Raw genomic sequence first — 15,622 nt, 5'->3', positions numbered from 1 at the left:
GGGAGAGACAAAGCTACACACCTTGGATCTTAAAATGGCACTTCAGTATTATCTTCACAGGACAAGACATATGTGTAAATCACCTGGGCTGTTTATATCATTTAGTATTACATTCAGAGCGAAGTCTGTTTCAACACAAAGACTCTAAATGGGTTTCTGACCCATTGATGAGCTGAGCCCTCCACGTGAGAGTAGAACTCGTTCTACCAGAGGCCAGGCTGTTTCAGCAGCATGCAATAGCAGCAACATGGTCTTCCGCTCACACGTTCACTCAAAATTATTCTCTGGTGGTGGCTTCTAGCTCAGATACCCCATTTGGTAGGGTAGCACCACCAAATGTTCAGATGAACTCCTACCTTCCATCCTATGCAGCAGTCAGCTGCGGGCTAATTGCCGGGAGTGGGATCCATGCATATAGATATGCAAAGAAAACATGGTTACTTACTGTACAGTAACTCCGATTCTTCAAGATGCTCTGCACATGCAGATCCCATGAGCCACCCTCTTTTCCCGCAGCTCGGAATTTAACATATGAATTCTGGATGCTGAAGGAACTGAGTGCTGGTTGGGGTCACTCCATCTTTTGTGTCCTCGGGAGGGGAAGAGCAAGGGTGTGCAGGGTGCATTCGCCAACCCAGTGGGTGCTGCTGGTGAGAATATTCCAAACTCCTGTGCATAGGGCATGTGCACCATGTCTAGGATGGACAGAACATCTTGAAGAAACACACTTACTGTCAGGTAAGCTAACTGCTGTAAAAGACAGTTACCAATAGCTAAATGTAAACTCTATAGATTGTATAGCCTCTGGGGCTGAGAGAAGTCATCTCTCTCTCTTTTCTCCCCACCCCCGGCTCTCCCTATAGGACCATAAAACACACTGCAGTGGACCATAAATTATCCTGAGAGCTTCCCTAGATTTTTTCCTTCCTCTGAAGCAGTGTATGCTGGCTGCTGTCACAGGTGGGATACTGAATTAGATGAGCCATGAGTCTGATCCAGTCTGGGAATTCCTATATCCTATGCCTGTACTAGCCAGGAATTGAACCTAGATCAGTTCCACCTGTTACCTTACTAGGGTTCTCTATTTTCTGGGGATAGAGTACAGGCCTTCTTGTTTACTATCTAAAGAGCTCTGTCCGTTGGGGATCAAACTGAGCTTTACTCCTCAAAGGAGTTAATGTTAAACAATATTTACTAGGGATAAACATTTTAAAATCAGCAGGTCTGGCTAACTTGTACCCAAGAGACCTAAAATTGACTGAGGAGGTCTCTGGCCCACTGATGTTAATTTTTAATAAATCTTGGATTCTGGGGAAATTCCAGAAGACTGGAAGAGTGCTAATGTTGTGCCAATATTCAAAAAGGGCAAGTGGGATGACCCGAATAACTATGGGATGGTTAGCGTGACATTAATCCTGGGCAAAATAACGGGAAATCTGATCCAGGAGTCAATTGATAAAGGGAGTATAGTTAATGCCAGTCAACGTGGTTTTATGGAAAATAAAGCTTGTCAAACAAATGTGATTTCATTCTTTGAGATTACAAGTTTGGTTGATAAAGGTAACTGTGTAGATATAATATACTTAGACTTTTGTAAAGTGTTTGACTTAGTACTGCATAAAGAACAGGAGTACTTATGGCACCTTAGAGACTAACAAATTTATTGGAGAATAAGCTTCCGTGGGCTACAGCCCACTTCATCAGATGAATAGAATGGAACATATAGTAAGAAGATATATATATATATATATACACACACACACACACACACACACACACACAAACACAAACACACACACAGAGAACATGAAAAGGTGGAGTAAGAGGCTAATTAATTAAAATGAGCTATTATCAGCAGGAGAAAAAAAATTTTGTAGTGATAATCAAGATGGCCCATGTAGACAGCTGACAAGAAGGTGTGAGGATACTCAACATGGGGAAATAGATTAAATATGTGGAATGACCCAGCCACTCCCAGTCTCTAGTCAAACCCAAGTTAATGGTATCTAGTTTGCATGTTAAGTATTCTCACACCTTCTTGTCAACTGTCTACATAGCATCTTGATTATCACTACAAAAGTTTTTTTCTCCTGCTGATAATAGCTCATCTTAATTAATTAGCCTCTTACTCCACTTTTTCATGTTCTCTGTATGTGTGTATATATATATCTTCGTACTATATGTTCCATTCTATGCATCTGATGAAGTGGGCTGTTGTCCACGAATGCTTATGTTCAAATAAATGTGTTAGTCTCTAAGGTGCCACGAGTACTCCTGTTCTTTTTGCAGATACAGACTAACACGGCTGCTACTCTGAAACCTTAGTACCGCATGACATTCTGATTAAAAATTAGCCCAATACATGAGTTAAGATCTGGCTAAGCAGTATCTCAAAATGTAGTTCTCAGGGGAGAATTATCATCGCATGGGGGTGCGATGTTCCGCCTGATGCTATTCAGTGTTTTCATCAGTGTTCTGGAGGTAAATATAAAATCACTGCTGATACAATTTGCCGATGACCCAGAGAGGGCAGAGCAGCAAATAATAATAAGGACAAAAGGTAGTCAAACAAAGTGATTAGGATTGTTTGGTAAACTAGGCCCATTAAAAAATGTATTTTAGAACAGCCAAATCCAAAGTTGTACATCTAGGAAAAAGGAGTGCAGGCCACATCTGCAGAATGGGGGACTGTAACCTGGAAAGCTGTGACACTGAAAAGAATTTAGGGGTCATAGCGGACAAGCAACTGCACAAGAGCTCCCAATGCAAAGCTGTGGCAAAAAGTGTAATTGTGATTCTGGGATGTATGAACACGGGAATAGTGAGTAGGACAGGGGTGGGCAAACTATGGCCCTGGGGCCGCATCCGGTCCTTCAGATGTTTTAATCTGGCCCTTGAGCTCCTGCTGGGGAGTGGGATCTGGGGCTTGCCCCGTTCCAGCTGGGGAGTGGGGTCTGGGGCTTGCCGTTCTCCACGTGTGCTGTGGCTCTGCACAGCTCCCAGAAGCAGCGACATGAAGCAGCGTAGGGGCAGCCAGGGGGGTCCACACGCTGCCCCTGCCCCAAGTGCTGCCCCCGCAGCTCCTATTGGCCAGGAACCACAGCCAATGGGAGCTGCAGGGGCGGCGCCTGCGGACTAGGCAGTGCACAGAGGCACCTGGCCGCACCTCCTCATAGGAGCTGGAGTGGGGACATGCCGCTACTTCCAGGAGCTGCTTGAGGTAAGTGCCACCTGGATCCTGCACCCCTGATCCCCTCCCATGCCCCGACCCCCTCCCATGCCCCAACCCCCTGCCCCAGCCCTCATCCCCCTCCCGCCTTCCGAACCTCTCCCTCCAAGCCCAGAGCATCCTCCTGCACCCCCAACTCCTTATCCCCAGCCCCACCCCAGAGCTTGCACTCCCAGCCTGAGCTCTTCCTCCCCCCCCACACTCCAACCCTCTGCCCCAGCCCAGAGCTCCCTCCCACACCCTGAACTCCCCATTTCTGGCCCCACCCCAGAGGCTGCACCCCCAGCCAGAGCCCTCACCCCCTCCTGCATCCTAACCCCCAATTTCATGAGCATTCATGGCCCACCATACAATTTCCATACCCAGATGTGACCCTTGGGCCAAAAAGTTTGCCCACTTCTGGAGTAGGAGTAGGGAGGGGATTTTTTCCATATGGCAAAGGTGAGACTGATACTGGGATCATCGTGAATAGTTCTCTGACAACATCTGCTCCATGTGCGGCAGCAGTGAAAAAAGCTAGCAGCATGTTAGGAACCATTAGGAAAGGGATTGATAATGAGACAGGAAATACCATAATGCCACTCTATAAATCCATGGGACGCCCACACCTTGAATACTGTGTGTAGTTCTGGTTCCCCGCCCCACTTAAAAAAGATATATTGGAATTGAAAAGGATGCGGAGAAGGGAAACAAAAATTATTAGGAGTACGGAACAGCTTCCTTGTGAGGAGAGATTAAAAAGATGGGGATTGTTCAGCTTCGAAAAGAGACGACGAAGGTGGAATATGACGGAGGTCTATAAAACCATGACTGGTGGGAAGATGGTGACTAGGGACATGTTATTGACCTCTTCGCATAATGTGAGAATTAGGGATCACCCAATGAAATTAAAGAAGATTTAAAACAAACAAAAGGAAGTACTTCTTCACACAATGCACAGACAACTGGTGGAACTCATTGCCGTGGAATGCTGTGAAGACCAAAAATATAACAGGGTTAAAAAAAGAGTTAGATACATTCATGGAGGAAAGGTCCATCTGTGGCTATTAGCCAAGATGGTCAGGAATGCAGCCCCATGTGCCAAGTGTCCCTAAACCTCTGACTTCCAGAAGCTGGGACTGGACGACGGGGTGGATCACTCGATAAATTGCCCTCTTCTGTTCATTCCCTCTGAAGTGCTTGGCACTGGCCACTGTCGGAAGACAGGACACTGGGCTAGACAGACCATTGGTCTGACCCAGTGTGACCATTTTTTATGTTCTGGTGTTCATCCTTAAGAAGGTTGTTGAAAAACAAGTGGGTGCAGAAAAGAGCCACAAAAATTATTCAAGGACTGGAAAAAATGACTTACAGTGAGAGACTTAAAGAGCTCTGTCTGGTTAGTTTATTAAAATGAAGATTGAGAAGTGACTTGATTACAGTGTCTAAGTACCTGTATGGGGAGAAAATACCAGGTGTTAAAGGACTCTTTAATCTAGTGGAGAAAGGCAGAACCAGTGCCTGGAAGCTGAAGCCAGACAAATTCAAATTGGAAATAAGGCACAGATTTTCAACGGGTGCTTAACCACTGGTACAAATAATCAAGGGAAGTGCTGGATATTCCATCTCTTCATGTCTTCAGATCCAAACTGGATGCCTTTCTGGAAGAGATGCTTTAGCCAAACACAAGTTATTGGGCTAGGTACAATGTTAACTGGAAATATTCTATGGCCTGTCATGTAGAGGGGGGGCAGACTAGATCATCTGATGGTCCTTTCTAGACCTAAAATTTGTATTAAACAAAGGCTCTTTAACCTGTGAAATGACGTGAGATCTAGAATAATAAAATCATAGAAGTGCAGGGCTGGAAGGGACCTTGAGAAGTCATCTAGTCCTGCGCCCTGCGCTGAGGCAGGACTAAGTAAACCTAGACCTTTCCTGACAGGTGTTTGTCTAATAACTTGTTCTTAAAAATCTCCAATGACAGGGATTCCACAACCTCCCTGAGAAGCCTATTCCAGTACTTAACCGCCCTTATAGTTAGAAAGTTTTTCCTAATTTCTAACCTCAATCTTATTTGCTATAGATTAAGCCCATTGCTTCTTGTCTGACCTTCAGGGGACATGGAGAACAGTTGATCACCATCCTCTTTATAGGTCCCTTTAACATATTAGAAGACTGTTCTCAGGTTCCCCCTTCAGTCTTCTTTTCTCACGGCTAATGCAAGATCTACATTAAAAAGTTAGGTCAACTCAACTGCGTCACCCAGAAGTGCGAAAAATCCGCACCCCTGAGCCAGTGTAGTTGAGATGACCTAACTTGTGGTGCAGACAGCACTAGATCAATGGACGAATTCGTCTGTCGGCTTAGCTGCCACCTCTTGGGGAGGTGGATTAACGACAGTGACGGGAGAACTCCTCCCTTTGCTGTCCTGCGTGGCTACACTGAAGTGCTGCAGCGGCGCAGCTGCAATGCTTTAAGTGTAAACGTAGCCTAAACATGCACAGTTTTCATTAAACCTTTCCTCATAGAGCAGGTTTGCTCAACCTTTCGTCATTTGTGTTGCTCTCCTCTGGACTCTCTCCAATTTGTCCACATCATTCTTAAAGTGCGGCGCCCAGAGCTGGACACAGTACTCCAGCTGAGGTCTAACCACGCTGCAGAGAGCAGGACGATTACCTCCTGTGTCTTAGGTAATGTCCACTCCATGAGCTAGGAGTGTGGTTTCCCTGTCTGGGTGCACAGGCTCGGAGTAGCTCGATGAGAGCGATGATGAACAGAAATGGCAGTGTAGCATGACTGAGCTGTACCTAGTACCTACCCACCAATTTCAGGCAGGTTTGTACTTGGCACAGCTCAGTCGTGCTTTCGCTGACACTGCCTCTGCTGTTGCTGCTACACGGCTGTGTATACTTGCGTGAGCTCTCACCGAACTACTGCAAGTGTGTGCACAAGAGCAGGGGAATTACACCCCTAACTTGTCGTGAAGACGTAGCCTTACATACAAGACTCCTGTTAATATGCACAAGAATATTAGCCTTTTTTTTAACTGCATTACATCGTTGGCTCCGACTCAGTTTGTGATCCATTTTAGCCCTCAGACCCTTTTCAACTGTACTGCTGCCAAGGCAGTCCTTCCCCATTTTGTATTTGTGCATTTGATTTTTTCCTTCCTAAGTGAAGTACTTTGCACTTGTCTTTATTGAATTTCATCTTGTTGATTTCAGACCAGTTCTCCAATTTGTCAAGGTCATTTTGAATTCTAATCCTGTCCTCCAAAGTGCTTGCAACCCCACCCAGGTTGGTGTCCTCACAAATTTTATAAGCATATTTTCCACTCCATTATTCAAGTCATTAATGAAAATATTGATTAGCACTGGGCCCAGGATTGACCTATGTGGGACCCCACTAGATGTGTTCCCCCACTTTGACAGCAAACCATTCATAACTACTCTTTGAGTACAGTCTTTAAGCCAGTTTTTCCCCCCCACCGTATAGTAATTTCATCGAGACCACATTCCCCTATATTGCCCTTGGCTTTTGTTCGGCTTTTGTGTCTGACCACTTTTCTTTCCCTTCTCCTCTCTAGTTCCGGTACAAGAGGCGTGTGTACACCCAGAGTCTGCTGGATGACAAGCAGTTTGCCAAGCTCCACACAAAGGTAAGACTGGCATCTAGCCTCAGGGAGCTTGAAGTCTGGATAGCTGTATCGACAGCCTATCCAGATAAGTCATAGTCTGTCAGAGACACTCTCGCTGGCAAAGAGAGTGTTGGAGAAGAAGAGATTTGTGTACATTCCAGACTTCCCCCTTTGCCAGACCTCAAATTCCCCCCTAAAAATGTATGTTGATTGCCAAGGGCTGGATTGTGTTACTTAGTGATCTGAGCTGAAGGCCCCCCCATGGAACTGTGGCTGGAAGCCCACCTTGGTGACATTGAACTGATTACATACTCTCAGCAATCAGTTGTGCAGCTGGACTGAGTTCTGAGGGAGAGGTCAGGGCTAAGCCTCTCCTGGGATGGTGAGGCTGGGAGAAACACATGATGGGCCAGCTGAAGAGCCGCTTTATTCGCTGATATTGATGAGTCACTGAATACCAGTACAGCACAATGGTGTACATTGACAAGCACCCTTCCTCTCCCCTGGCAGACACTGCAGGGCTTCTCTTCCTCACGTACAGAAACATTATTGCACTGCCTTGTCCCCAGGCTTTAACCCATGTGTGTATCAGGACAGGAGAGTCTGATTTCTTTGGGGACTCGTCATCTGGCCTGAACTAAGTTCAGAATGGAGACAACTTTAGTAAAAAGAGCAAAAGATTTTTTTGTGGTTGTTTCCTGGAAAGGAATGTACTTTCCAAGTCCTCCACTTCCCAAGTACACTGCAGATGGGTGGTGTGTGTGTGACAGAGAGAGACTTCAGATGTTACACTGGGAAGAACTTTTTTTCAGGAACCTAGCTGAAACTCAGATATTACTGTCAGGTATAGACACCCTTCTTTCCCCCGAGCCTGATTCTCCCCCCCTCAGGCCAAGGTATCCTTAATTGTTGTTGATTTGTATAGTGGTAGTGCATAGAGGGCTCAATCAGGATCGGGCCCAGTTGTGCTGGATGCTGCACAAGGACTTAAAAAGACAGGATTTCCTGTTTTGAAAAGCTTAGGGTTTAATTGGAAGCAAGATGCAATCAGCAAGTATGAGAAACAATGGATGATAAAAGAGGAATGAGGACAAGACTTCCTGTCCCTCAGCTCCAAAGGTTAGCTGTGTACATAGCTTGCTTGATGGGTCCAACACATTTGAAAGTATTAAAAAGTATAAATAAACAAATAGTGTGAGCTACTCCTGACTCCCTGCATTCTGGCCATCAATAAGGGTTGATTTCTTATAAGAGTCACAGGAGAAGAGGGATTTAAAGAGGAGAGAGTAGTGGCTTTATGGAGAACCTCATAATGTGTGTTCTTCCCCACATACCATCATTTGACTCTGACCTGCTTGGATGTGGACCCCTCGTATCTACCCTCAGGCATAGACTCTGACTTACTCAAACTGGGGCAACCTTGAGCCATCTCCAGGCACGGCTTCTTCAGCTGCCAGTCACTCTTGCACTGTGAAATAGAAAGTGTATTATTAGTGCACTGTGGAGACACATGCCATTTGTCCCTGTTTTTTCCTCCATGTTCATGGCAGTGTTGGAGTCTGTTTGACCTTCAGCTGTAGGCTTCCTTAGTTTAACTCCTGGCACAATTCCACAGGTCAATACTGGGATGTTGGGATCTTTGATGCTGCTGACTTATGCTGCTGGGCAGAGGGTCAGTTGGTCTATAAAACAACAGCAGCTGAATGGGAGGAACTCTGAGCAGATCCTAAGCAGAAAGAGAGAAAACAATCTCCCCAAAAGGCTTGTCCTTCCAGATGGGACCCTCAAACCCAGAAGAGGGAATTACAGACCCTTCCGTTAGCCTTTGCAGGGTTGCCGCAACATGAGACTAACTGTGTCTGTGGAGTGAGTCAAGGGAGAGATTTTATGCAGCGAGTAGCATGATGTTTGGCACAAGAACATCTGAGCAATGGACACAAGTCTCCCGCACTCTCCTAGTGGCAAGGAGTTCAAGTCACTATTGCATGGCACTAGTGGACTGTGCAGCTTGAGGGCCATGTTTTCAGAAAGGCGGGGGGCTGAGGACTAGTGTATAGTGGGGGGACATCTGAGCCTGTGTGCAATGTGCTGCCCCCAAAGATGTGTGGGGAAGGGCATAGGCACTTTGCAGACAAACCTCTATTAAAAATAATCCCTTTGTGTTGGGTCTTCTTTTGTTCCCCAAACTGTATTGAATCTGTCCCTTATTATACAGACAGGGCAGTGCAATGAAAAGCTGAGCCTCCAGTCCCACCTGATTTCTGTGGGGAAGATGCTGACTTGTGCATTTAATTTAGTTAGCTTTTTCCTGTGTATGTGTGTTGCATCCACTGATGTGTCGCTCCGAGGTCGTGAGGATCAGACAGCAAAAGAGAAGCCCATATCCAGCAGCCAACTGGAGAGACCGTTCCCTGTGAGGGACAGAGAAATACAGTGGCAAAGAGAGAGGGGGAGGCTGTCAGACAGAGAGACAAAGTGTGTGTGTGTTACATGCACGCCGGCTGCTCACTTGAAGAGAACACGGTCCTGAAAGCCAGTGCTGGTGTAACCTGTACCCTCGGCACAGACTGCTGTTGCTTTACTTGGAGAGAATGAGATTGTGGAAAGCATGTGTTTGCAAGCTCCACATCCCGGTTTGGAGCCTTCTCTGGCCTGAGACAGGGACTGAGAGATCGGAGTGAGAAAGGAGAGGGGCAGAGTGAGGGACATGGGCTCCTCCCTAGGAAGAAAACTGACTGAACAGAAAGACAAAAGGCAAACTTCAGGGGCCAGCAGGTCCAGAATGAAGAGCAAGGTACCCTCTGCTTCCATCCTCATCTCCTATTCTGTTATCACAATTACAGCCCTAGGCGTCTGTCTCTCTGTGAGTAGTGGCGTGGTGTGTTGGTGCTGGGACGGCCCTCACACGCTGTGTGAGTGACATTGTGGCTGATGGATGTGATGGATCTCAGAGGAGCATTGGATTTGGGTGAGAGATTTTGTGTTTGAGAAACACTTTTTGTGGAATATCTCTGAGACCAGTCTGAGGGCAGAGTTTATTTCCCTGTGATGTGACTATTGGTATGTAGTTGGCTTACATTTCTAAGCAAACTGGTGTGTATATTTATACTCCTTCCTTTGTGTGGTTTGGGGCATCAGTTTTGAGGCTGTTTCCCTTGGGAAAATGGATGCACATAGCTGATTTATTTTGGGCAGTGTATAGAGTACAGTTCTCTCAGGAGAAAGACATGAAAACAGGATTGATTCTACATGGTTTGTGGTGCTGTGGAACCTCATGGTGCTGTAGTGCATAGCATATTTCTAGAGGCAGTTGTTTTGAATACTATAAGAGATTTGTCCATTTGCTCAGCAGAGTACAAGAGACTACATTTCAGTGGCCAGCTGCATTTGGCATTACAGAGTGGGGGACGGAAGGGGAAAGGAAAGGAGGATCCTTGTACTCTATATCTTCCCTGCATTCTGACCATATCTGTGTTTGTGGCTGTGGTTCTCTCATGGCAGTGATGATTAGGATATCTCTGGAGGTGGGGTTGGGTGGTGTCTTCCGTGGTGCTGGAATTTGGCATTCTCTCTTAAACAAAGCTATTATGGCTGTTGGTTGGGGTGTCAAAGACAATACAGACTGGTGACATTTTGGTGCTGCTTAGTTTTGTTTAAAAACCTGCCTTCTGTATGCTCATAATTTTTTGATAAATTACCCAGGTTTGGGCTGAATTGTCTCATGTCTCAGTCTTGCCAACTCTTTGCAATTTTATTGCTAGTCTTTAAATTTTTTTAAAGACCCAGCTCCCAGAGCCATGTGATTGTGTGAGAATGTCAGCTTCCATTTCAGAATAAAGCAAATTTTAGTCCTTGTGGTTGCAGAGAAAAGTCTGAAAATGTAAACTGTAGTATTCAGAAACCAAAAGACAAATGAAAAGAACATAGTTAATTTTTTTTAAAATCTCATAATGTAAGCCAATCTCTTGGTTTTTGGGGGCCTGATTCATGCCCCTAAAAGCTTGGTGTTGGTAATACTGAAATGTGACTTTGTAGCATTCTGTCTGTGAGTTATCAGCATGTTGTGCAAGAAGCCACTATGCAGGCAGAAAAACATGAAAGGTTGGAAAGATTTCTGCCACTAGGGTTCTGGACAGCTAGGAGGGTCTGGCTAAGTCAGGCACTTGTCTGGGGGAAGGTTGGGAGAGGGGATGAAATCTTCTAGATGATGATTAGTTCTGTGGTTTCTGTATACTTCATTTCTTAGAAATTCTGATCTGTTATTTGTCTTAGGAGCTGAGAGGCCTGCTCACCCAGATGGGGAGAGATAGAAAGCAGCCATTTAAGCAAGTATCCTGTGGGCTCAACCTTATTCATCCTATACTGATGCCCTCTGCTCTCTCTCTCTGAGGACGGAGAGAAAGGTGTAGGGGGCAGGGGGTCTCCCTGCTGAACATCTCTTGCTGTTATTTAGCATTTATCTATATTGCAGCAGTGCCCAGAATGCCCAGTGGAGATTAGGGCCCCTGGTGCTGGCCAGCACACACTCCTGTCAGAGCCTGCTCCTGCCCCAAAGGTAGAATCAACAAATAGGTGTAAGAAACAAGTGGAAGATGTTGAGGTGGGATATTGAGGGGAAGAGTGACCGGAATGTGGGCTACCTAGGGACAGGAAGATGGGTTACGTAGACCGACAGTGCACAATTGACAGAACTGAGGGTTTTTTACAGGTAAATAAGAAACTTTGATGATGTCAGTTATCCTGACTGTCTCATTTAAACTCCCTCACCCTTTTTGCATGGACCACCTTCTCTGAGCCTGTAAAAATTTTCCCCCTATGTCTGGGAAGAAAATATCTCTGGCAGACCTTCCCGTGGATTCTGGGAAGTGTAACATCCCAGCACACAGATGTGCTCATTTGTTAAAGGAGTTTCACCTCTGTGTGCAGAGAAAAGACTCCATGACACTCTGTAATACATTAATTGGATAATTCAGGAGCTCTATACTGCATGAGGCAACTAGCCCTACTGAGGCATGCCAGATGTTTTCCTCCTGGGGCAGTTAACTAAAGCTAGTCCTCTTTCACAGCCAGACTCCAGGTAATTAGTCAGTTTCCATCTCATAATAAACAAATAAAAAGATACAATGAACAGTCATATTGTGTTACAGTTAATGTCACCTGCAGAAATGCATGCACCTCTGGGGTGGAGCGCAGCAGCTCTTTCACAGCAGTGTTAATATGCCTGTTTAGGTCAGGAAGCGAAGGACAATCCTGTGTCCAGCTGAGCTTATGACAGGTGGGGGGAATGGGGTCAGTAGAATGTACTTAGCTGAGTTAGAAATTGGCTGGGACATCAGGGTTAACACCCTGACTCTTGCCAAAAGCACCATGGGTTGCTAATGTATATGAGTGATCAGGGACTCAGGGATTGATAGCTGCTGATGGTAGCATCCTTTAGTTGCGACATATGACTAACACTGCACTGAGGCTTTGGGGTCAGTGATAATTCCAAAGGGAAAGTGCTCACATAGACACCCACGCTACCAGCTGCTCCGAGCATCCCCTAATGCTGTGCCAGACATTGGGGTTCGTACTGATTCGGTGGGGACAGTGCCTCCACTGAGTGACTCACGCTGTTCCTTGCGGCACACTTCTTCACACTGTGCAGAGGCTGTTACTGACTCTGAAACAAGAATCCCCCCTTCAGAGTCAACCATACCACTCCCTTTATCACAGCTCCACCCTGGAGCACAAAGTTAGAGGGGAGAGCGCTCCCAGTGGATTCTGCTTCTGAGGGCTAGAATGCCTGCCACGGAATCACCAGCACTACTAGGTGCTCTTCAGAGAGCTCTAGCCAAGTCTTGACCCTACTTCACGTATGGGATTAGTCTGGGTCACAGCCCAAAGTGGTGGTCTGGCTTCAGGTCTCTGAACCCACTTTGAGATGCTTCTTGTAGGGTCAAAGAATCATTCACTGGGCCTCCTGAGAGGACAGCTAAACCCTCTTTGTTATGTAAGAAAATTGATTATTTGACATCTTGTAGTAGGAGTGATTGAAACCTCTGTTTGTTGATGTTCAATAGTCTGTGTGAAACCCGTTCGATCACTGGTATTTCAACTGCCTCCTGCTAGCAACTGGAAATGTGATCAAATGGCACCGCACTCCCCCCTGCTCTGGGAGCTGGATGCTTTTGTTACAGTCTTGCCAGCATTCCGGCTAAACTGAGCCCTGGAAAGGTTTTCTTTTATGCTGAAATTGCTCATGAGCCACAGGAAGGACTTTGAAGCAGAAGCCTCCAAGTGTTCCCTATGTAAAGGGAATATCTTCTTCCCACCCTCAGAAAGTATGACTGTACACCTAGCTTCTCATAAGAATGGCCATACTGGGTCAGACCAAAGGTCCATGTAGTCCAGTATCCCAGGTAATCATCAATTGCCCATTCCCAGCTTCTGGCAGACAGAGGCTAGGGACACCATCCCTGCCCCTCCTGGCTAAAAGCCATCAATGGATCTATCTTCCATGAATGTATCTAGTTCTTTTTTGAGCCCTCTTATAGTCTTGGCCTTCACAACATCCTCTGGCAAGGAGTTCCACTGGTTGACTGTGCATTGTGTGAAAAAATACTTCTTTTTGTTTGTTTTAAACCTGCTGCCTATTAATTTCATTTGGTGACCCCTAGTTCTTCTGTTATGAGAAGGAGTAAATAACATTTCCTTATTTACTTTCTCCACCCCAGTCATGATATTATACACCTCTATCATATCCCCCCTTAGTTGTCTCTCTTTGAAGATGAAAAGTCCCAGTCTTATTAATCTCTCCTCATATGGCAACCATTCCATACCCCTAATCATTATTGTTGCCTGTTTCTGAAGCTTTTCCAATTCCAATGTATCTTTTTTGAGATGGGGCGACCACATCTGCACACAGTATTCAAGACATGGGCATACCATGGATTTACATAGAGGCAATATATTTTCTGTCTTATCTATCCCTTTCTTAATGATTCCCAACATTCTGTTCTCTTTTTTGACTGCCGCTGTACATTGAGTGGATGTTTTCAGAGAACTATACGCAATGACTCCAAGACCTTTCTTGAGTGGTAAGAGCTAATTTAGATCCCATCATTTTGTCTATATGGTTATAATTATTTTTTTCAACATGCATTACTTTGCACTTCTCAACACTGAATTTTATCTGCCATTTTGTTGCTCACTCACCCAGTTTTGTGAGATCCTTTTGGAGTTCTTTACAGTTTGCCTGGGACTTAACTATCTTGAGTAGTTTTATATCATCTGCAAATTTTGCCATCTCACTGTTTATCCCTTTTTCCGGATCATTTATTAATATATTGAATAGGACTGGTCCCAGAACAGACTCCTGGGGGGACATTATTTACCTCTCTCCTTTCTGAAAACTGACAACTTATTCCTACCCTTTATTTCAGCTGGGGGGTAGAGCAGGGTATAGGGTATCAGTTACCTTTGTTTCCTATCTTTTAACCAATTACCGATGCATGAGAGGACCATCCCTCTTATCCCATGACAGCTTACTTTGCTTAAGAGCCTTTGGTGAGGGACCTTGTCAAAGGCTTTCTGAAAATTTAAGTATACTATATCCACTGGATCCCCCTTGTTCACATGCTTGTTGACCCCCTCAAAGAATTCTAGTAGATTGGTGAGGCATGATTTCCCTTTACAAAAACCATGTTGATTCTTCCCCAACAAATTATGTTCATCTGTGTGTCTGACAATGTTGTTCTTTACTATAGTTTCAACCAGTTTGCCTGGTACTAAAGTCAGGTATACTGGCCTGTAATTGCCAGGCTCACCTCTGGAGCCCTTTTTAAAAATTGGCATGACATTAGCTATCCTTCAGTCATCTGCTACAGAAGCTGGTTTAAATGATAGGTTACAGACTACAGTTAGTAGTTTTGCAATTTCAGATTTGAGTTCCTTCAGAACTCTTGGGTGAGTATCATGATCTGGTCCTGGTGACTTATTACTGTTTAGTTTATCAATTTGTTCCAAAACCTCCTCTAATGACACCTCAATCTGGGACAGTTCCTCCAATTTGTCATCTAAAAAGAATGACTCAGGTTTGGGAATCTCCCTCACATCCTTAACCGTGAAGACTGATGCAAAGAGTTAACTTAGTTTCTCTGCAATGGCCTTATCATCCTTGAGTGCTTCTTTAGCATCTCGATTGTCCAGTGGCCCTGCTGGTTGTTCAGAAGCAGGAAGCCCGCTAATGTACTTAAAATTTTTTTTGTATTACTTTTGGAGTCTTTGGCTAGCTGTTCTTCAAATTCTTTTTTGGCCTTCCTAATTACATTTCATTTGCCAGAGTTTATGCTCCTTTCTATTTTTCTCATTAGGATTTAACTTCCACTTTTTAAAGGATGCCTTTTTGCCTCTCACTGCTTCTTTTACTTTGTTGTTTAGCCACGGTGGCACTTTTTTGGTTCTCTACGTTTTTTAATTTAATTTGTGATATACATTTAAGTTGAGCCTCCTATTATGGTGTCTTTAAAAAATTTCCCTGCAGCTTTCAGGGATTTCACTTTTGGCACTGTACCCTTTAATTTTTGTTTAACTAACCTCCTCTTTTTTGTGTAGTCTCCCTTTCTGAAATTAAATGCTATGCTACAGTGTTGGGCCACAGTAGTGTTTTCCCCGCCACAGGGATGTTAAATTTAATTATATTATGGTCACTGTTACCAAGCGGTCCAGCTATATTCACCTCTTGGACTGATCCTGTGCTCCACTTAGGACTAAATCAAGAATTGCCTCTCCTC

General features: G+C 45.0%; 1 protein-coding gene across 10 annotated transcripts in view; it reads left to right on the top strand.

Annotated features, from left to right (window-relative positions):
• Nucleotides 1-15,622, top strand: part of SHANK3 (SH3 and multiple ankyrin repeat domains 3) — a 772,487-nt gene that overhangs the window by 168,070 nt on the left and 588,795 nt on the right. For all 10 annotated transcript variants that reach the window (XM_073329053.1, XM_073329054.1, XM_073329055.1 and 7 more), the window contains one exon: nucleotides 6,798-6,869. In XM_073329053.1, coding sequence (XP_073185154.1) covers nucleotides 6,798-6,869 — 72 coding nt within the window. The remainder of the gene's footprint in view (nucleotides 1-6,797; nucleotides 6,870-15,622) is intronic.

This window comes from Lepidochelys kempii, chromosome 1 (genome assembly GCF_965140265.1).
Source record: "Lepidochelys kempii isolate rLepKem1 chromosome 1, rLepKem1.hap2, whole genome shotgun sequence".
Lineage (NCBI taxonomy): Eukaryota > Metazoa > Chordata > Testudines > Cheloniidae > Lepidochelys > Lepidochelys kempii.
Note: the sequence above shows the minus strand (reverse complement) of the source record. Positions and strands in the feature narration are given on the sequence as shown.